The sequence below is a fragment of the Telmatherina bonti genome (assembly GCF_933228915.1).
Source record: "Telmatherina bonti genome assembly, chromosome: 11".
NCBI classification, from domain to species: domain Eukaryota; kingdom Metazoa; phylum Chordata; class Actinopteri; order Atheriniformes; family Telmatherinidae; genus Telmatherina; species Telmatherina bonti.
This window is the reverse complement of record NC_136629.1, coordinates 24,232,109-24,254,483: the sequence shown is the minus strand read 5'-3', so window position 1 is coordinate 24,254,483 and position 22,375 is coordinate 24,232,109. Positions and strand designations below refer to the sequence as shown.

General features: G+C 37.6%; 1 protein-coding gene across 1 annotated transcript in view; it reads right to left on the bottom strand.

The window, feature by feature from the left end:
• Window positions 1-22,375, bottom strand: part of khdrbs2 (KH domain containing, RNA binding, signal transduction associated 2) — a gene marked incomplete at its 3' end in the record, with an annotated part of 64,100 nt that overhangs the window by 14,488 nt on the left and 27,237 nt on the right. The window contains exons 4-6 of the mRNA XM_079249255.1: window positions 14,102-14,248; window positions 8,258-8,385; window positions 5,686-5,869 (exon numbers count right to left, since the gene is read on the bottom strand). Of these exons, the coding sequence (XP_079105381.1) occupies window positions 5,686-5,869; window positions 8,258-8,385; window positions 14,102-14,248 (459 nt within the window). The remainder of the gene's footprint in view (window positions 1-5,685; window positions 5,870-8,257; window positions 8,386-14,101; window positions 14,249-22,375) is intronic.

Sequence of the window (22,375 nt, the reverse complement as noted above, 5' to 3'; positions counted from 1 at the left end):
CTTATCTGGTTATTTGAAATAAGCTTCTGTAAAAAAAAAAACACAATGGCAAATCAGTCTCAATCCTGCTGCAGTAGGTTGATAAATGTTATCTAAACTGAAAGTCTGACAATAAACATCCCTGTAGTGGGAGGGTTTCACAAAACAACATGCCAAGAATCCCAAGAAGGTGTGTCAGCCCATACTGATGAAACTAATTCAACTTGCAAATGCTGAAGCCCATTCCACTGATGTGATGCCAAAACAACTAAATATATGTTAACTCTTTCCCGAAATAAGCTCTGTAACCTACTTCATTTCTGAATTGTAGCCACTCTTTAAGACGCACGATAATGGTTACTGTCACTGTATTAGTTTTATGACATTGATGGCATGACAAAGCCCATTCATCACTACAATCTCCAGAGGAGGCTCTGTCAAATGAAGACCTATGGAATAAAATCCAGCGTGTCATTCAGTCAGTAAACACAGCGGCTGAACTACAGGAGTCGCACGCGCCAACATGTGTATGGGTGCCAGGGATGAACAGGCAATCCTATGCAAATTGGTCTCTGGCAGAAGATGCATAGTGATAATAATAACTCTGTGTTGTGAGTTCATAAAAAGCAGAAGGTGAAAACGCCAAACTGCAGCATTGCAGAGAGCAAAACTGTCACTCCAATTTTTAGCTGAGCTGTGCAAAGGTGGTCATGATTTTTAATTTTTACACTTATTTAGTAAATAGTCCACATAATTAAGAATAGATTAAAACAAAAGCTAAATTCACAGGTTTGGTTGGGGTTATAGCAGATCGTGGTTAAATTATAGAGTGATCCTCCGTGTGTGTAAACACAAACTTAAAAAATAAAAGTGCGTCTCACCTGTTCATCAACAAAATTTGTCATTCAGTACTTTATCAGTCTCTTTATTGTGTCATTTGTTGAAACCAAGACCATAATTTTCTACATAAAAGTTCATATTAACTAGTTGTTTATATGTGTCATGTGTGTGTTTTACTGACACTGGAATAAACTGCCTTTCTCTTGGGGATTACTTTTAGCTGAGTATTAAAATAAATTAGGTGCTTCAGTGAGTACAGCAGCAGTATGCTGCATGTGGGATTGACTTAAAATAAGCCATTAAATTAGAGTTCATAATAATGAAGGGACATGTCACCCAGAGTAAATGTGTGGTTTTGCACGACACTGGTGCTCTATAGCTCAGAGGAATAAGCTTTATTAATCTTTGACTACACAAGCTGTGCTTAGTGGGATCAACTCACTTCTGGCCTCAGAGTCTCACTGGGATTCCTTAAGAGTAATAAAAAAAAATTTCACATCACAGACGAGAGTCATTGCACAGGGAACGGCACACTTTGCCGAACAAAGGTAAAACAGTGATGTAAAAAGGTGGACTGTCGAGAGATTTGCGCTAAAGGGATAAAGAAAAAACCGGGTGTTCATAAAATATAGAAGCAACACTGCTACATGATAAATGCTAGCTTCCTCTTGCTTTCGTTCAGAGTTTTAAATCAATATCCTCGATTAGGTACAATTATAGACTTTCTCCCAGTTTCGGTTTTATGAGGAAAACTGACGGTTTGACAAAGTCCATCAATCAACAACCTCTGAGGAAACTGCACAGCAATAAAGCACTCGATAATTTACAGAAGAAAAGCACAGGGTGTAGCAACAAAAAACTGCTGCTGATGTATTGCTGCACATCAGTAGGTTGTGCATTACAGGATTCTAGCATAGAAATGACAACAAGCAATACAACTTCTTAACATTCAAGAAACCAAGCAAAACTGAAAGTTTGTATCGAGGCATTTGCTAAAATCTTGAAACATACTCAAAGAAAATTGTTTAATGCGGTACAAAGAAAAAAAAATAGCAAAGTGAGATATGAGGGGTGTGGGGGGGATGTTCAGGACAAACTCATCTCTGCATAATCCCATCGTCTCTGTGCACCCAACCTCCTTTCCAACCTCCAATTACAAAGAGAAGAAATGCCTCGCTTTTTCGCTCCTTAGAAATACACAGGCTCTACATCAGAACTCAATTTGGTTTGGTAATGAGACTGCGCTTGTGCATTTCCCCATGCAGACAGCCCAATCTTCAGCTGCCTGCACACATGGGGTTTTTCTTAGCAGGAAGGCTCTGAGGAAATAGACTGGTAAAAATGTTGCCTTTTTTCATTTGGCTGAAACTTAGAGATCACCTCCTGTAGTCTTTTCAAAACGACCTTGAGACACTTCTGAGATGTGAAGACAGACATGCTTTTAGCTGCAGCTTTGAACATTTACTAATATTGAGCCAAGAGTAATTTTTAAGTGACATGAGAGATTTTACAGTCCACTATTTAAGATGCTAACTACCTTTCTCAGTCACATATTCTACTTTTGCCTATAATCGGTCTAACTAGTCACATTGGAAATCTTCATGGAATTGTGACCTCTCTTTATACACTGGTACCTTCTGGCGATCCACAGTTTTAGTAACTTGTTTTATTCATACACTTGACAAACTTGTTTATCAATGGATCATACATCCATTTTTTTAACCATATAGTTCTATTAAGGGTCACAAGGAAGCTGGAGCCCATCCCAGCAATCATTGTGCGAGAGGCAGGGTACACCCTGGACAGGTTGCTAGTCCATCGCAGGGTCAACATAGAGAAATGAACAACCATTCACGCTTACACTCACTTCTAAGGACAATTTAGAGTAACTAATTTACATAACACAACCCATTTTGGGTTCTTTGGATGGTGGGAGTACTTGGAGGGAATCTATAGGGAGAACATGCAAACTCCACACAGAAAGGGCACCGTTCCCCCAGCCAAGGCTCAAACCAGCAACCCTCCTGCTGTGATGCCACAGTGCTAACCACTATTCCACCATGCACACAATGCTTGTTAAGTTTCTTGACAGAACCCTTCTGATCTTTTGTGTATTTTAAGCAGCTGCAAAACATGAATGGCAGCAATTAATTCTGAGGTTTCCAATCTGTGTAGACCAATCAGAACCACAACATTCAGCTGAATACGAACTCAGCTAAAGTTTATTCACAAATGATCAAATTCACATTCTGACAAAACATGTTTGTTTTTCCAGTGGACTTCTTCAGAAAGAACGAATCCAATCTGAACTCTTGAATTCCAGATGTTCTTGAGTACAGTGACTCTCAAAGTACCCTGAGGTGCCATAATTCTCCCCTTCTTTGTCACAGTAAAGTGTCGTTGTTTGGAAATGTGTGCAGAATAATATTTGTGCTTCTTTAGATCACAGACGGACATTAAAAATTTAAACATAAACAGACACATTAAAAAATCCGTGTACACAGACAACCACCCTGCCTCTTACCACTAAGGCTTGATTTTTTTTTTTTTTTTTTTTGGTTAACTTTAAAGCGACTCTATGATGCACATTTCAGTCTAATTTATTTTGATTTGTAAGTCCATAAGGGCAAGAAATAATCAAGCATTTTTTACAAACCCCTTGATTAATTTTGTATTGATCCTACGTCCTGCCTGCGGGCTGCGTCTGATTGGTCAACTGCTAGGAGTGGTTTTACTGAAGGTGGGTGAGGCTTTCATCTCATGAATGTGCACAACCTAGAGAAGATGACCAATCACTGAGTCTCTCCCCCAGGAGGTCACCAAAATATCAAATTAGAAAAAACTCTCTAAAACCAATTGTTTCTGTTGCCGTGGAAACCGAACATAAAGAGTACTGGAAAACTCAAACATGCGTTTCAGGTGATGAAAATGGTACCGCTTATATGTCTGATGAGCATTTAACACTATAACGCTGTAGAAAGCTCAGAAAACTAGAAATAGCATCATAGAGCCCCTTTAACACAGTTTTGATGCCTTACTGTAGCCAAGTGGTTTTAGTGCCTAAACCTAAATGAGTAGGCATGATGTCTAAACTTCAAGAAAGATTGACTTAAGCAGTCCTGTATGTAAGGGCTAAATGAATGAAGACAAAGAGGAAAAACTGGGCAACAGTTCAGATTTTTAACTGTGATTAATTCCATTGTTTTCTGCCATTATTTGTGATTATTCATATTGTTATGTGCACAATTTAATAATACATTCAAAAGTAGTGTATTGCACACTTAATTTATGGGTGCTGCTATATGAAGAAAACTGCAATGAATTTGGTTTGCAAATACTTTAAACGAATAAGAAGCTTTTTAATCACATCATTCATCACCCAGTCATAACTGCCACAGTGGTCACACAGTGGTTGGTCTTTACAAACTGAATGTCAAGCTTAGATGTTTTAACAACAACCAGATCCAGTACAAGGAGCGTCCGCAGTTGTGAGGAAGGTGAGGACCCAAGTGCAGGAACGAGAGGCAGGCATGCAGAATCAAGATGTTTTATTCCATGAACTGAACTGAACTGAACTGAACTGAACTGAACTGAACTGAACTGAACTGAAGCAACAAGAACTCAGGAAGCTAACAGAACTAAACAAGAACACAAGGTACACAATGGACGAGCAACTGGGACAGAAACCAAGGGGGTATAAATACTTAGAAACAGAACAAGACATAAGTGAAATGGATGAAACTAACAAGACCGGATTAATCTAACTAACAGGAACAAAGGCTACACAGCAAACAAGACAAGGGAACTAAGCAGGGGAAAACTACAAATTAAAACAGAAAACCAGAACTAAAGATAAAAAATACACATTATGACATCTGCAAAGTGGAGTTTAAAAAGATGACCCAGCAGTCAAAAACAGTATTAAAGCTTGATAAAGAGTGTTTATCTCTGTAAAAGTACATGTTGGTCAAGCCTCAGTTAGAATAAAGAAACAACACTTCAGCAAAAGTTCATCTATGAAACTGTTTTTTTCGTTTTTATGATCAGTGTCTAAAACAATACTACATAAGTTCCCAACCTTTAATTGTGACCTATCTTCATGGCACAATGAGAGTCATGATGCATATTCCTGAGACCGTCACTGCCCAGCAGCGTTCGGCTGAGGAAACATGCTTCACAACTTCGTGTTCCTGTCCGGAGCATCATGTGAGCGCTGTGCTTTGTTTTCTAGCACCATAAAGGCACCATGCTAGCCACCAACTGGATATCAACAGTGTCTGATAGTTACCATGACTAATTCAGCAAAGAAACCCCAGAGAACATTGTCAGAGGAATTGAGAAAAAAAAAAAAAAAGGGAGAGGGCGGTAGAGCAAGTGATGTGACTAGAATCGACATCCGACTGACTTTTTCATATTTCATATAGACACGATGAAATAAATGAATTCTTTACTGCAATAAAGTGTGATTTTTTTAAAATGTCCTTTTTTAGGTTTTCACGTGAACAAAAAATTCAGCAGACAACTATTTGTGCCAGGCTTATACGCAGTTCAGCAAAGAAAGCATCAAACGGATTCCAGCTTAGAACTGTGTTAGACGCTCTTCAGTGTATCTGACTCTGCTGGATTTCTTATTCAAAGCTGAAATCGTTATAAAATGTCCCACATGCGAAATAAAATATGATGTAATCGTTTCTTGTTTGCCTTAATTGATCAAACTCATGTCACAGTGTACCCACCCTCTCTTTATGGAGCAAGACTCATCTAGAGCACATCAAAGGGGATTAAACCAAGTCTTATTTCCACACACTTCAACTAAAATTTCTACCAGACAGACTTTTCTGTGTGTGCAAAGAGGATTGTACTTACATAGTCGTCGTATGATTCATGTGTGACTGCTAACAGTGGGAGCCTGTATCCAGCATTCGCTGTTGCCCCTCTGGCTCTTGGAGCTTGAACATCCCTTGTCAAAATCGTCGAGGGGAGTTTGCCGTGTGCTGCTGTTGCTGTCCCCCGAGGTGCTGCAGCACTCCTTCCTGCACCTCTGTGGCCTCTGGCAAAACAGACAAGCAGCAAACATGGCATCAAAAGAGAATCTTGCTCCACCACATTTGTTAATAAGCCAAAGCAATTTTAGCTCAAAAGTGGAATTAAGACATTAAGAAATCTGTTAAATCCCTGTAATCCTCGCATATGTGCGGCCTGCCTCAGTTAGTACTCGTCATTATAGATGCTTCGGGTGAAATATTATGAGCAATTTCTAGCAATGTTCACAAGTGTCCGTTTTTTGTTTTTTTTGTTTGTTTGTTTTTTTTTTGTCTTTTCTAGCTCTGCAAATGAGTTATGTTTAAGTTTGCTCCAGAGAGATACTTCAGGCAGATAGGTAAACCCACATACACCAACAGAGAAGCTGCAGGACTGGGGCAGCCATGAGGAATTTAATGCAGATTATACCTTTTGTGAAAGTGTGCCTGCCCAGCAGCTGAACCACAGGGAGACAGCAGGGATTAAAGGGTGGATGTAGCATCACCAACTTAACATTTTAACAGCCTTATGTTGTTGGGTAAGGACTCACTCTTCTCCATTGGCATGTCTTTCACCAGGTAGCAGCCCATTGTGCTCCAAAAATACAAACAGTCACGGAGCTTCACTTTAATCGTTTATTGTTACAGCATAGGGAGAACATCTAGGCGGGGAAGCGGTGGTGATGACTTTGAATTGGAAGCATCCCATGCCACGGCTGGATTTAGCTCGTCTAAACATGCGGCCTGATTTAGGCCAGGCTGTCATGGCACAATGTGCCTGTGTCCTCCTGAGGGACTGCCACAGCTCAGGTGGATTATGGACAATTTGCTCTAAAGGCGTTTCACACAAGCAGCTGAATACATGGCTAAGTCAATCAAATGCTCTTTTTATGGTCTTGCCTAGATCCCCAAATCCCCTTGGGCTGCCGTACGTGGAAATAAGAGATATTTGACTCACTCATCCAGATGACGTAAGTGGAAAAAATTGAAAAGAAAGATACTTTTTTAAAACTATTAACTCCAACCCAAAGAAGGAAACTCATAGCAAGTTTGTATGAAATACAAACTTGCTATGAGCTTGCTATTCACCTTCATGGTGAATGAAAATTCACCATGAAGGTGGGTCCATCCCCTTTTCATTCTAAACATATTTCTTATTCACATCATCATGCTAGCTTGTAGACTGTCCGTAAGAGCATTAAACGCACAGCACATTGCATTAGATGAACAACTCCAGAGAAATATCAAATATGTTTTAGGTGAATTAAAGGAATATTTTAAAGCTTTTAGACTAGAAGATTAGTTTGCTCAACATGAGGATTTAGAAAAAGTTATATATGTCTTCTTTGGCTCTGAAGTCAGAACTATTTTCCCGCTTCCTTTTAACTTTATGTAATCCAAGTGAGACAGGAAACTTCTAAACCCATAATAATTTGAAGCAGTATAGTAGATTACTGGCTCCATACAGAGCACCATCTGTATGGCTCCAAAGCCAGAGAAGCCCATTTTTTGAATGATTCCTCCTGCAAAGATGCTGAGGAGAGACGCTGAGCCCAACTGGGAGTGTACCTGTGCTTGAAAACTACAGTTGTGGAAGTGATGAGGTCTGACTTGAAGACTACTGACCAGATATTCATTCATTCACTTGATCTATCCATTCATCCATTTTCATAACAGCTGAGTCTAATTAAGGGTTCGAGGAAGCTGGAGCCTATTCCAGCAATGATTGGACGAGAAGCAGGATACCCCCTGGACCGGTTGCCAGTCCATCACAGGGCCTCATGAACTACATATCGTATATAACCTTGTAAGCACTGCTATGCAAATTGTACCACATAAATGTGTGTATGTGTTTTTTTGCTACCAATTCATAACTCTGTAATCTTAAGTCATTAAAATCATGCCACTCCTCAGACCAATAGATAGATGTATGGTACTTATTTTGTATTTAGGGTTGAAGAGATTTTTAAAATCATTCATCTTTATTTTTTTTCATTAATCTTCATTCATCTTCATTTAATACAGCACTACACTATTCTTACTCCCTGATCTGTGAAAAAAAGGTGAATAAATTACTTTATTAAATGACTTATTTTAAATAGCAGTTTTCAGTTCGTTTATTAAGTATTTTGAATTTCTGTATTTTATAAAAATGCAAAGAAAGCTACTTTTCTTTCCAAAACATCTCAAAGTAAAGAGCTTACGTTACCAAATGAAATCCTATTTTTCCACAAGATCCTAAAATTACCACAGACTATTTTTGGCATCAAACCAGTTTGAGATGTTTAGAGTAGAAGATTTCTTTGTAATTTCTTTAGAAGCTTTTTTTTTTTTATGAATACAATAAGTTCTTCTCCTCAGCAGCCTGGTAATTTATCATTATTTTTACAGGAAAAAAACTGCAGGCAGTCCATTACCTTGTGGATATTGTGGTTGATGGTCGCAGGTTTCTCCCTTGCACACTCCTTCCTCTGCTTGACTCGTCTGAGCCGTTCAACAGCGATAATTCTCTCAGCTGCTCCTGTCTGATCTCGTCATTGTAGTCCTGGAGAGGCAAAGGTCAACATGTCTCGTTTATTAAAAAAACACAGATAGACAGCAAAGAAAGAAAGAAAGAAGGCAATTTGGATCTGATTCAGCCTTGCTCGTTTGCATGCAACAGCGGCAAATTAAAATGACCTTGACACACAGTGGAAACACGCGGTGTTGTTGAATGTGGAGTAGCTAATGTAGAATGTTATATTTTAGTGATGGGGTACACAGTGTTGGCATAATTAGTTTGTTCCAAAGGACATAAAAAGAATATTCCTCTGAAGAACTGTTAATCCAGGGGTTGTAGAAACAATATGATTCATGAGGGTTTTGATGACAATCTCTAGATAGCTAGGGTCAAAATCATATTTAGAATCAAATTTTCTTTTATCAGTTTACTAATTTCATATTGAAACAAATAATGACATACAAATAAAATCAAACCAGAAACTCTTTTCATTTTAAAAGAAGAGAAAATGGCAAACAAGCAGCTTGTACTCATCAGTTTCAACAACTCTTCAGATACAGCTATCTTGTGATTCTGAACCACTTCCCTCAACCCGATATCAAATATGATGTGGATCATTACACAGCGGATAAGGACAAAACAGTATTCATTATCTTGTCACAGCTGACAGATAAACTGGCTTATTTATCAAAAACACTTAAACAGTAACAATAAGATTTGGTACCCCAGGCAAAACGCTCTGACAACAACCGAGCATCGGAGACAGAAACAGATTTTTCTCACTGTCAGTGGTTTGGACAGACACATTAGTAATTATTATCTTTTCATTTTTTCATCCTCGACCCAGAGTCATGGAATGAGAAAAAAAAAATGAAATAGAAAGAAAATTAAAGACCAAGAAATGATGTTTTCCTAAAGAAATGTCTAAGTTATAAGGTGGTTTCAAGGTGACAAACGTTACAAGTTAATATGAGTGGAGTTATTGCTATCCTGATGGAGGATAAGTGGCGGGACATTGTAGAAACAACGTCCTCTCTGGAATCAAAGTCAATGCAGATATTGAAATTCAAAGTCAAAAGGAGGTATGATTGCATACAGATGATGCTGTTAACATTTCATGCAGGAACTATTTGATTAACAGATTAAGAGATGTGGAGCTTCCACAGCCATGTATCATAGAGACTGAGGAAAAAAGAAAAGTTGGACAAGATGCACACATGTTCTCCCCCTCATTGAAAAACCAGGAAGGCCATGGAGGGCGTTCTGCTGATTTGAAGGAGACAGGCAAAGCTCTTAATTGGGAAGCTGGCAGCTCATCCAGAGCACAACAAACTAGCCAGAGCTTGTCAAAGTTGACTGTTGACAGAGGCGTTAGCATGAGTATACAGAGATAAACCCCATGCGGAGGCTTCTCGGGCCAGACTGTTTGCTCACTGTGATTAATTCTGACCATGCATGACCTTCTACACACACAGATACACACACACACACACACACTCACTCAAAACCCTTCACAGAGCTAAAGTTAGACTTACCAGTTCAACACATGAAGTGCAGTGATACCAGCCGCCTCTTGGTTTAGGTCAATCTCTTACATGCCTCCTTTTTCTCACTGCAAATATTCATTTCTCTCCTCTTGCATTTTAATGTCTTTTATCTCAGTGATATGAATCCGTGGATTACAAAGCCATTTTCTGCAAAGCTGCTCTTGCGTCATTTTATATTCATCAGACCAAAATACATGCAAAATTTAGCATGTTAGTCTCAAAAGATGTTATTTTCAAATTTAGAGAGATGATAAGTTAAAAAATCCTTTGAGCTCTGTAATTTGAGGAAATACTCATCTCTAGCCACAGAAAAGAAAAAACATAATTAAAAATATAAATTACCAAAGAAGCTAAATCAATTTGAGCTTTTGAGTAATCCTTTGTTGGTTTATTGTTATTATGGGTATTAGCTTGCTGTGTTAATGTGCTGAAGGTGAACACAAGGATCATTCAGTCTGCTGATGTTGTTCTTCCACCAAGGTGAAGCAAAAGAAGGGGCTATTTTCTTGTTTGTTTTCTAAAAGGATTTATATGGTGGAATTATGATCCTTGGTGATGCTGATTTTAACTCCCAACACCTCGAAAAAATGTGTTATAGAAAGCATCTCGCATTAGTTTAGCACATGCTTATGATTTAAAAAACACCAACAAAATACATATCCTCATAAATGCTTTCAAGAAATTACAAGAGACAAAGAAAATTGTGTCTTTTTCACACAAGAGGTTTGAGAAGTAACTAAACACAAACGGCATCACAGTATCATCTATCCTGCAATCTTGGGAATACCTACACAGCTCAATGATGAGCAACCCCATCTTTAGTCGATTTAAAGGCTTCTTCGCCATGGATTAAACAAGCCATACTTTTGTCTGCCTCTGTGGAAAAACAAATTGCTGTCCCATATCTCTGTCCAACATCTTTGTCCTCATCTTACTGTAATTTGGGGCAAAGACAAAGAAGGCAAAGAGGCCGTCCAGCAGACGGCAGGATCACTTTCCCTTCCATGCTGCTCAGTCTATAGTCCACCGACCTCATTCCTGCATGCATTTGTTTTATCTCTTTGGATGCAGAGATTCATGTAGAGAGATTTGGCTTCAGAGTGGCTCCTTAGATTTCTGTTAAGCTTTATCCTTTCACAAGTGATGAAATTCACAGTCAGGAAAACTGAACTCCTCAGTGGCCTGCGTGTTCAATTTCTACTCAGGATTTAATGAATTAGAAAACTCGCACTAATTACTCATCTAAAATTCTAATTCGAAGCAGCTAGACAGTCTATTTACATGAGGATTTTTTGAGATTTGAACAACAGGAATGCATAAAACAATTGATTTATTTTTTAATATCCAGTAAAATGGTTTTATGTTCATATTTTGTGGATATGAGCTCTATGTGAGACACTGAGGCAGGTAAGGCATGTATTTTCAGACACCAAGGAGGTGATGCACATTAAACGAATTTACCTTGGAAGAAGACTGCAGCACATTTGACTTGTTGTTCATGGATTCAGTAGATGTAAAACTAAAGAATGGAGCACAAGTCATTCATTCAGATCTCATGCTTTAGCACATAATTCAACTGTGAGCTGCGACCAGCCGTTTGAACTAGACACCTACACCCGCCTCCTCATTTGTCTGCAGCATCGTGTTCAGTTTAGCATGGTTTCTGAAGCATAATGTCAGACCAGCATGTACGTGACAAGATTATTAATTCAGATATTTACCTGACCAAACTTTACATAAATGTTTTGGTTTTTTTGAACTGTTTACATGTTAAACCAATAACAAACAAATGTATTACATATTGAAAGAGCAGCTTAGCAGGTTTGAATCGACTCTGCTGTTATAGAGATGTTTTCTTTCTTCTTTTCAAGCCTTGTACTGACATTACCCACAGCCACCACTAAAGTTTGGGGCTTGAGTGCTTTATGTTGGCAAGTGGAGGTCACAACACACAACACTGAAGAAAGCTCATGTGTTTTCCGTTTAAATTTTCAGTCTTGTGCTTTCCTTGTGCACACTACTTTTGCTTGGCAATACTCTGATAGCGCAATTTTTACAACCAACTCTGATCGTGATACAAGTCATGAAAAACCAATAAACAGTAACACATCTGTTCCGGTCTACACCAGAGGCAGGAAACATCTGTCACTAGAGACACTGACAGATGCCTGTTCTGGTACTTTGTTGCCTGTCTATATGCAAACCCATAGATACTAAAGCCAGTGAACAAATAAAATAAAATAAAATAAAATAAAATAAAATAAAATAAAATAAAATAAAATAAAATAAAATAAAATAAAATAAAATAAAATAAAATAAAATAAAATATGTGAATGTGTGTGTGTGCAAATATGTATGTATGTAAAAATATATGTGCTGAGGAGGGGAGAACAGACTTAATTTTCGCCTGCTGGCACATCTTCACGATTCAAAGAGTTTATGCGAATAGAACGGCTGTGCATATTTAAAAGAAATGTATTACAGCCTCTTCTGCGTGTATGCTAATTAAAAAAATGTGGCTTCCATTTCTGCAAAAACATTTTGGGATAAATATCTCATTTTCTTCCAAGCTACTGCAGCAAAGCTAGAGCCAAGGCTCTGCCAGCAATATGTTCATATTCTTGGACAACTATCAAATGATTTTGAAGTTTATGCTAAATAATTAAATAAACCATTTCCTAAATGAAAACATTTTAAAATACATTTTCAAACCCCTTCTGACCTGAGAAGACTTTCATTTTACTCCTGCAAAAAGCTGGCATGCCGAGTGGCTGCCAAAGCAAATTAGCATTTCTAAGCTTCTCTGTCATCTCAGCTTTGACGGAAGATTCAGCTAAACTTTTTAAAAGCTCATTAATTGTTGATTGAAAAGAATATTTTTCGGGTTTTTTCCTCACCTTTTTAATTTCTTTTGTTAGACTGAACATTACAGAGTTGATATACACAAATTCTAGGCACGGATCCCGACCATACCTCGATAAAATACTGGTCTAACATTAATACTGTGCATGCTTTTCTGCAGCCTCCATCCACAGCCTGAACAAATTAATGACAGCTTAGTCCAGAGTTTCCCATAGTTGTCATTAAAAAAAATTATGTTCAGTCATCATCATTTGTCCATTACTACTTTTATACATTTATCCATTTTTTGATGGACTGGCAAGCTGTCCAGGGTGTACCCTGCCTTTGCCCAAAAGACAGCTGGGATAGGCTCCAGCTTCCCTGTGACTCTGAATTGGATTAAGCGGTTTGGAAAATGAATGAATGAATGAATGGATGGATATTAAACAAATGATGACCCTAGTTGTCCATGAAAAAAGAGAAAAATAGACACATTGTAGAACATCTTTGATGGGACAGGACAAAGCACTGCTTTGTATCAAGAGCCCCAGTTCAAACTGGTACAATCAAGGCTTGTCATCCACTGAAAACAATTGAAGAATTTTGAAACAAAAAGTTTTTGAAACTGTTAAGTATTAGTGTACTGTTACTGTACTGCTGACATAAAAAAATAGAAAATAGGACAAAGGAAAGCCCAAAATATCTCAGTTTCAACTTCTTATATTATGGTTTGTACATTTTCAATTAAATATAGTGTTATAATAATTTGCATTTTGTTTAATCTATATTATACCCAGCACCCCAACTTTTCCGAAACAGTTATAATCCTTTACTAATTTGTCTTTTGGCACTCAAGCCAAGTAATTTGTATTTGGGTTTGCTCAGTGCGGATGCAGTATCCTCTTGGCCCAGTGCACACATAGAACATTGGCTTTATATTGGAAGAAGCATGAACTTCATAAAGTAGACCCATTCAGCACAACTCCTCTATTAAGCTTGTCACACTTGCAAAGCTTGATTAATATTTACAGCTTAGACTCAGCGAGAGTACACAACATGCACACTAATTATTGCAAAGTTCTTCAGGCCATAAGTAACTGGAGTCTTGCAAGTTGTTTCATACTGCACTTTAATTGCAGAATACATTATTCTTCCTTTGCAACAAAGGGCATGCAGTGCTGAGCAGCAGAGAAAACTTCATGCTCATATCTTTTCTCTTAGGTAAACAAACCCTGGATACAGTGAACTACGAAACTATTATATTAATTTATAGATTTGTTACACAAATGATTAAGCTACCAGTAGCAACTGCTGCTCAGAAAGGGCAGAGGGATTAACATTTGGTGAAGAAATCAGAAAAGTAATGAACTTACTGGAACTAAGAATTTTTTAATTTCTTCCAAAGCGTGACTCATGCGGGAATATGCCTCTCCTGGTGGAGCAAAGACTTCAATTAAAACATGTAGATCATTACTCAGGTGGGCATATTTGGCCTCCCCGCTTTTCCGTAATTCTTCTTCCTGTGGAAATAAGAGCAAACGTGGAAGTTTTGTAGTTACAACATAATCCAAAATTATATAAATGGTCAAATCTGATGATGGCAACATATAAGAGTAAATGAAAGTTTATTTATTAATGTGGAGGTCTTTGTTATTCACCCTCAGATCACACAAACAACTGTGGCGTTGAATGATTTTGAACTGTTTTAAAGTTTCATAATTTCTATATTACAAAATTTATCCATACATTCGTTTTTAGTTCCAGCTTTTCCACTGCAGGCTCACAGGGGGTTGGAGCTTATCCCGGCAACTAGCAGGTGAGAGGCAGCTTTAACCTTGAACAGATTGACAGTTCATCACAGAACCACTAAATGTGTGGTTAATGATTCTTCCTCTTCACGTGAACAGTGACAATATAAGGCTGCACTTTTATTTATTGAATGCTGGCAAATGAGTAGAACGGCAAGAACATCTGGTTTTTGACCACATAGTTACAGTATTTGTTGTACAACAACCAGGTGTCACAGAGTCAAGCTAAATGCCAACAGTGTGTTACTCCAACAAACAACAGAGTCAGAAATGTTAGTGAAATGTTGAGTTTGAGTTTGGATGTTTTTTTCAGTTCTTCTTTCAGTCACAGTTTAATCGATACACCAAGATCTTGGCTTCAAGCACAGTAGGGGGTTGAAATGAGCCTAATATCAGCATGCTACCATACTTAGAATAGGAAGCTATTTCAAGCAGGCGTATCAAAGTATTTATAATTTTAACTTTGGTGAGTTTTTCAAATATTACTTCAAAACCTATTTCAACTAAGATGTTGGTGTGAGAATGACCCCAAATCCACCTTGTTTTTTTCTTTTCTGTTGAAACAGCTTTTTGCCTACAGGATCATTTATGCTTTTCTCTTAAGACAAGACGCCCCTTAGAAAATCACTACATTACCAGTGATTTAGGCAAGAATATCTTGGAAAGATTTATGGCCTGCTTTTCCCCTCATAAACAATGAATAATTTACTATGGAATAATCAATATTCATCTATCAAACACTGAAAAAAACAGGACTACCTAATAAAATAGGCATTAAAGTTTAGTCATGGATTCTAACACCAGAGATGGTGTTACTTAAGGATTTTTAAGTATAGAAACAATGTTGTGTGGATGTGTTGTTGAATTCTACTCAATGTTTTAAAAAAATAAATGTCATCTAACACAGATACAGCAAATGACACAGGTTATGTACATGTTAATCTGTCTTTCCTGTCCTCTCCGCCCCAACCAGTCGAGGCAGATGGCTGCCCTTCCTGAGTCGGGTTCAGCTGGAGGTTTTGCCTGTTAAAAGGGAGTTTTCCTTCTCACTGTCCCCTTGTAGGGTCAGGATGGGGGATTGGATCAAAGTCAAGTTTTGATGCAATCAGTTGGTTTCTATTAGCTAGGCTATTTATGAATTAGCTTGCATTGATGTCTGTAAAATGGCCTGAGACAACATTGTTGTGAAGTGGCACTACATAAATAAAGTTGAATTGAATTAAATTAAATCATTACTTTGTAAATTAAAAAAGGTCCCACTAGAAAGGACAATATTGTTTCAGCTATCATTAGACAGACACTAAGAAAATTAGTCAGAGTTGGCATATGTTGACAATCTCAATAAACGAACACAACTGGGGGGGGGGGGGGGGGGAGTGAAACAGGTGTGCTGGGTAAGTAGGTACACTGATGTACAGATAAGGCATGACAAGTTCCACAGATTGTGTTTACATGCACAGTCCTATTCAATTATTCCCCAGATGTTTCCTTAAATAAATCATAGTTAGGATTTTTTATCTTCATCATGTTATGTCCTTCTGTGCTTTTTCAATAGTTTTGTCTCTTTCATCATATTAATTACTAAGGTTACTGAGCACACCTGTTGGCACAGGTGTGCTGGGTAAGTAGGTACACTGATGTACAGATAAGGCATGACAAGTTCCACAGATTGTGTTTACATGCACAGTCCTATTCAATTATTCCCCAGATGTTTCCTTAAATAAATCATAGTTAGGATTTTTTATCTTCATCATGTTATGTCCTTCTGTGCTTTTTCAATAGTTTTGTCTCTTTCATCATATTAATTACTAAGGTTACTGAGGTTTCTCCCACACCACAAACTGTGTCAGTTATCCTGACCTATACTAACTCTGCTCCTTGAGCTGCTGCTCCTGGATCTTGTGACAGAAACAAACAACCTGATCTATGAGAACAAGTCCAAAATAGGCAGCTGGATTCTAAAATAAAGAAATCCAAAGTTGCTTATAATATAACAGATCAGGCAACTCAGTGAAGGCATGCATCATAAAGCACCAATGCATGTCAGCAGATGCCCTGAAAACTCAAGTAGGACATATTAATGCAGTTAAGGTGTTTACATGTCTTCACAATGCACATAAGATAGACATACTCGACATAGCTTAACTTGATTCCTATTATCTTCTAATATAAATCCGGTTTAAGTTCTGGTGATCAAAAAAGTTGTATACATAGTGCAGTTCTACTCAGGACTTATTCTGGATTATATGTGTATAGAGATGTAACCATAAATCACAGACTTGATTATCTTTCATATATGATAGGTGGAAAATGCACAGTATATCTCCAAAGACAGAAAGTGAAAACAATGCAGGTATCCGGACCAGAACAAGCACTAGGTGCAATGATATTTCAATGTTTTATATAAACTGTGAGATTGCTTTTATTCATTTTCAGATGCTCTTTTCAATTTAAAAAAGAAGGACATGACTGGAAGAATAATAAAAAAATTTAAGTTACAAAGCAAGAATCAACACGGAGCTGAATATTATTAGTTGGACAGCGCTCAAAGAAGAGACAGGCTGCAAGATGGATGCTGAGCAAGTGTTTGTGAAGGGTTAGTTCACTTTGTTCCCTTATTCTGATGTTCCCTGCACCATACAACATTAGCATCAGGCTTGTTTTCAGGACTAAAAATAATAAGTAACAGAATAAAAAAAAAAACACAATAGCACAGTTAATAACACTTTAAAATTAGTTTTTAATCTGATGATTAACTGCATTCTGTGAAATTCAGTTTTAATGCAGTAAAACACAAGTTCCTGAACAATAAAATGAAAGTACACATCAGTCTTACCGAGCTGCATAGCAAGTGTTATTGGTTTTACAGCAATAAAGAGGAAAAATATATGACTGTAGCGAGGGTTAGGTTTGGATTTGTCACATAGCAAGTCTGCAGGCACTCAAGTAAACAAAATGTTTCAATCCAAACCTTTACGGCTTTATAAACTGTTTCATCTGGTTACAAGAAAAATGCACTCAGTTCTAACTCTCATAATCTGTTGAGCCACACCTAAAGCACCATTCTGACTTCACAGGCCTAATTGCACTTAAAATATATAATATGTGTTTGAAAAGGAAATGTTTAAATAGTAAAATCAAGGCACACTCAGCAAATCATTGCTAGTAATGTCAGAACTGGACAAAACACATCTGGTCTACTTGAACCACTTACAATTCAGTGAGAATATAAAAATGACTCTAAATCTTTTTTTAATTTCTCCTGCACATCAAAAGTTACATTTTAGATGCTTTTCTCAAGGACAGCTTGATGGTGGTGGAGAAAGAGGGGGCCTCCCTCATGCATTCTCCCACATCAGCCAATCTGGGGATTCAAACTTTTGTCCTTGTATCACATGGCTGCTTTCTACCCTCAGGGGGAGGTCATCTTTAATTAAAAAGTGCTCACAAGACATCAGCAGTCTTGAAATGCTCTGTCAGATTGCTGCGACTCAGATCAAAACTTGCATGTAGGTTGTGTCTGTGACTTGTGAGTCCATATTTGAGATATTTGTAAGATGCTCAGCACACTGAACTTAAATCTGTTAACATATCTGTAGCTTACCTGCCTGTTGTCAGTAAACTGGAATACACTAAAGGATTCAGGACCTCAAAGAGTTATTTTAGAAATCTAATTCCTCCTTACCTGAGGTGTATTATTTGATTTGGGGAAAATATATCATGTCAAGGAGGTGAAAGGACATCTTGTATTTTAGCTCTGAGAGTAGTCCCCACATTAACCAGACTAATACCACTGCACAACGTGTTATATTGACCATATGGCAGGTGAGAAAATTTCCAAACCAGAAATATTGCCATACTGCCGGATTGATGCATCCTCCTGGGGAGATGAAGTTGGCAGCAGAATTATGTGTTGACATTGTGTCTTTGCATGTAATTGGACTTTGGCTGTGTCTCTTCAGCGCTACCTTTAGGCCAGCTGCCCTGATGGTTGCATGCCTTTCAACCATGACCTCTGATCTAAAGATCCTTTACACTAACTTACATGGTGCACAATATCAATATCATGAGCAGAAAACATCTTAATAAGAACAAATTTATCCACTGTTAGCAATAATCATGTGGAATTCACACAATAGTAATCACAACAGGCAAATAAACCATAATGGGGCTCACGATTTTATTTCACTTTATTTTTAATTGAAGGCTCTAAAGTCAAGTTAATGTAGCACATGAGTGAACTCAGTGGGCTTAGTGGCAGAAAGCCAGAAATTTAAATGAACTTCTGCACCAACTAAGGCACATCCAAAAAAACTGGATGCACACGCAAAAAAAAAAAAAAAAAAGTAAAAACTAACAGCGTGCACTGACAACAACATCTTTCAAAGTCACAAAGTAGCGCATCTCCATCCAGTTAGCATGTCTGCCACAATTAATATTCAATAAGGGGTGTTTTGTGTGTTTTGGATGGAGAAAAAATTTAACTATATTAATTTAGCACCTGCAGTGAGATACATCAAACCTTAGAGCAATTTTGCTCGTAGAAACTGCGCCTATATTTAAAATGTTTCAAAAGGACATGCAAACAGTCTGTGTGTGTAATTACATGGCTGCAGTTATTGTCACAAGAAGGAGGCATCAATACAAAGTAACAGACACAGATTACTCTTAGTAAATCACCATGGTTCAGCCCCACGTGCAAAACTCTACATTGCACTTGCAATGTACTACTCGCAAACTGGGATCTTCGAAGATCTGGCCCTCAGTTGGATTTAAATGATTGTATAAATAATTCATCTTAGAGAAAAAGTGCAAAACTGCACAATTCTCTGGAGCATAGTTAAATGTTCTCAGGAACAACATTGAAATGGTTTTCATCTGACAAAGTGGGATCATTTATGAGCAACTGTGTTCTTGATTATAATTATTTCCTGTTTTATTGAAAGAAAGTGTTCATTTTGTGTTTCTTTGTAATGGACTCTGGAGGGACGAAAGGACCCAGCAGAAGGCACAGACACACACCAGAGAAAAATTATGAATTTTATCGATAAACAAGTGTCGCAGTTGGATTTTAAAGAGATGATCAGATGATTAATTCTCCCTGAAAGGAAAACACTTCTTGGCTGCAAATTATTGCTTTAAACAGGGAAGTGTGGCTTTGCCCATAAATCTTCCAGTGGAGTTATTAACGTATGATTAACTGAAATCTAACTGCCTTTTATTCCCCAAGTAATCATCCCATCTCTTTGAAGTTAGGGTGTAAGTCAGATACCAAGGGGGAGACCCTCAGACCTTCCCCCAGACCCTCCTAACATCAATTATCCTGGACTGGTATTTGACTTTAAAATGCTGAAAAAGGTGTTACATATTTTTTTAAGTGAGCTCATTTTAATCCCTTGGATCAGACGTTTCTTTTGACATAATTTATGAAGTTCTCTGATCAGTAAAGAGGGACAGATTAGATATGCAAACAAGAAAGACATCTTACTTTTGATAATAATCTACCTGGATGTTAAGGTGTTGCTTTCCTGACATTAAATGATGTGTTTAGGAGGTACAGACAGTTCAAACCAGTAAGAATTGTACAGTTTAGTTAAATTGTTTATTTAAAACATTCATTTCTTGTTGTCATTCCTGTTGTATAGTTCTGCTTTATAATGACTTAATTGTTTTTGTTTTTTTTCATCAATCCTGTTTGAATGGTTGACCAGTGTTTATATATATGCATATTTCAGTTTTCAACTTATAGCTTTATAAGTATTCACAAATGTCCTAAACTGGTATTCTTAGATATGAAAACTGAGAACTAGGACCGTTTGCAAACAGGGTAAGCAAAACAGAAATCTGAGATCCTGCAAAGCAGAAAGACTACGTCTGCTCACCGACATCCAGGTTCAGTTCTGCGAGTTCAAACGCACAAAAGGAGCCCAAGAGTTATGAGTTGGAAAATGAAGAAGAGCAGAGGATGATCAATGGAAAACAAACAGAAAGATGTAACGTTTTATGAGTTTAGGTCTTAATTTTCATCTTTTTTGTTCTAATCTGCAACTCCAACTTTATTTATAACACTCTTAAAAACAACAAGGCTGACTAAAGTGCTACGATGTGCAACATTAAAACTATTAAAGTAAATGTAATATACATAATAAAGTCAATATAATAAACATAGTATAATGAACAAAACCTCTTATTTTAAATCACTCCAGTGGAAATTTGGGCCTGTATTGTTTGCTAAGCACAGTCTCTTGTCTCTGCAAGAGACAAAGAGAGGAAGGAACCACTGCAGACAACTGACAACCTGCAAAGAGGACGAACCTTCAGGGCCCCCGGTAACGGCATCGGGACCTGTCCGCCTGAACAATGCTTCCTCTTTTGCATACAGTCAAACAGATGGGCGTGAGTGTCACGTCAGTCAAACAGAATCCTCTCAGGACAGATGCACTCACATAAGTTGCTATGAAATAACTGAGGTTCCAAAATTTTGGTGGTACTGACTTAATCTTCATTCGTTAGTCAATATCCTCAGCCCACCTCCTAAACCGCCCATCAAATTTAGTTTGAACATATTAAGAAGTTCTTTCTTCACTCCACTGAAAATTTCTTTCTTGCCTCATTCATACAATTTGACACTTTTTAAGAAAGAAATTTTGATTTTTTCTGTCTTATGCTTTAAATGTTCATTTTTTATCTTATGCAGTTTGTAGTTTATAGACCAGTTAATAACTGGCTGCTGTCTGGGATTCCTTGTGCTATGTTGAGGTTAATTCAAATGAGAATTCAGTGTAGCCTGTGAGGCTGATTAAAGAAGATTTTTAACTGAGAAACATCAGTGCATGGTGTGTTTATGGATGTAGTTTAGTGTCATGAATATCCAAAAAGAGTCCCTCAGAAGAGTAAATAGATCAAATTAGTGGACTCATCTTAAAATATTAAACTGTAAAAGTATTTTGTAGTTGTCAGAGTTATTGTAAAGTATATTCAGGCGATCAACCAGATGTATATGAACAATAGAGTTGTGCAAAGATTGTGTGGACTGCATTGAGTATCTAGAGATACCCACACTAGCTACATTTACATGTTTAATGCTGTAGTTTGACGCAGCAACAGATTTTTGGCATTTTTGGGGCAGCTGAAACCTGTTGTGAACTCAGTATTGACATACCAGCAAGAACATTCCAGATCATTTATTTAGTGTTGTACTCCTTGCCTAGAAATGAATATGAATTCAATCCTCTTTTTTTTTTTTTTTTTAAAAACGATTTTACATCTGAAACACCTCTGATCAGACTCTGACTCTTGTTATAAAGCTGCTCTCTGACTGTTTCTTTTAACAGTTTTGTCTTAAACAAGAAGTGTGATGTTGAATACTTTGTTTTCTTTTCCCCCTATCTGTCTGCTGCAAATAGGAGCGGTGATGGTGAACAGAGAGAAAAGCTGGGCCTTGACAATGAGCTGACACTTGTCATTTTAAGGTATGAATCTACATAATGCAGCGAGTAGCTGCAAATTAAGCTGATAATCCAAACAAGGCACTACTTCTATGCTATCATGTTGTCTTCACACTGTCATTCTTTCTCATTCTGGCTCTTGCAAAAATATCACTTACAGCCACTTTGAAGTCGTCCTAAAAGCCTGTGTATTATTTTGCCCTCAATGTCTTCATGCCATATTGAAATGCAGCTCCGGTTTCAACAAAGAGGTGGTAAGACTGCATGTCTTTTATCATGTCAAAATGTCTGAATCAGAGGCTACAGTAATAATAGCAATGTAATTCTATAGCAGCACTCAAAGACCTGTTATAAGAGTGAATACCAGATCCAGAAGGTTGTCTGTGCACAC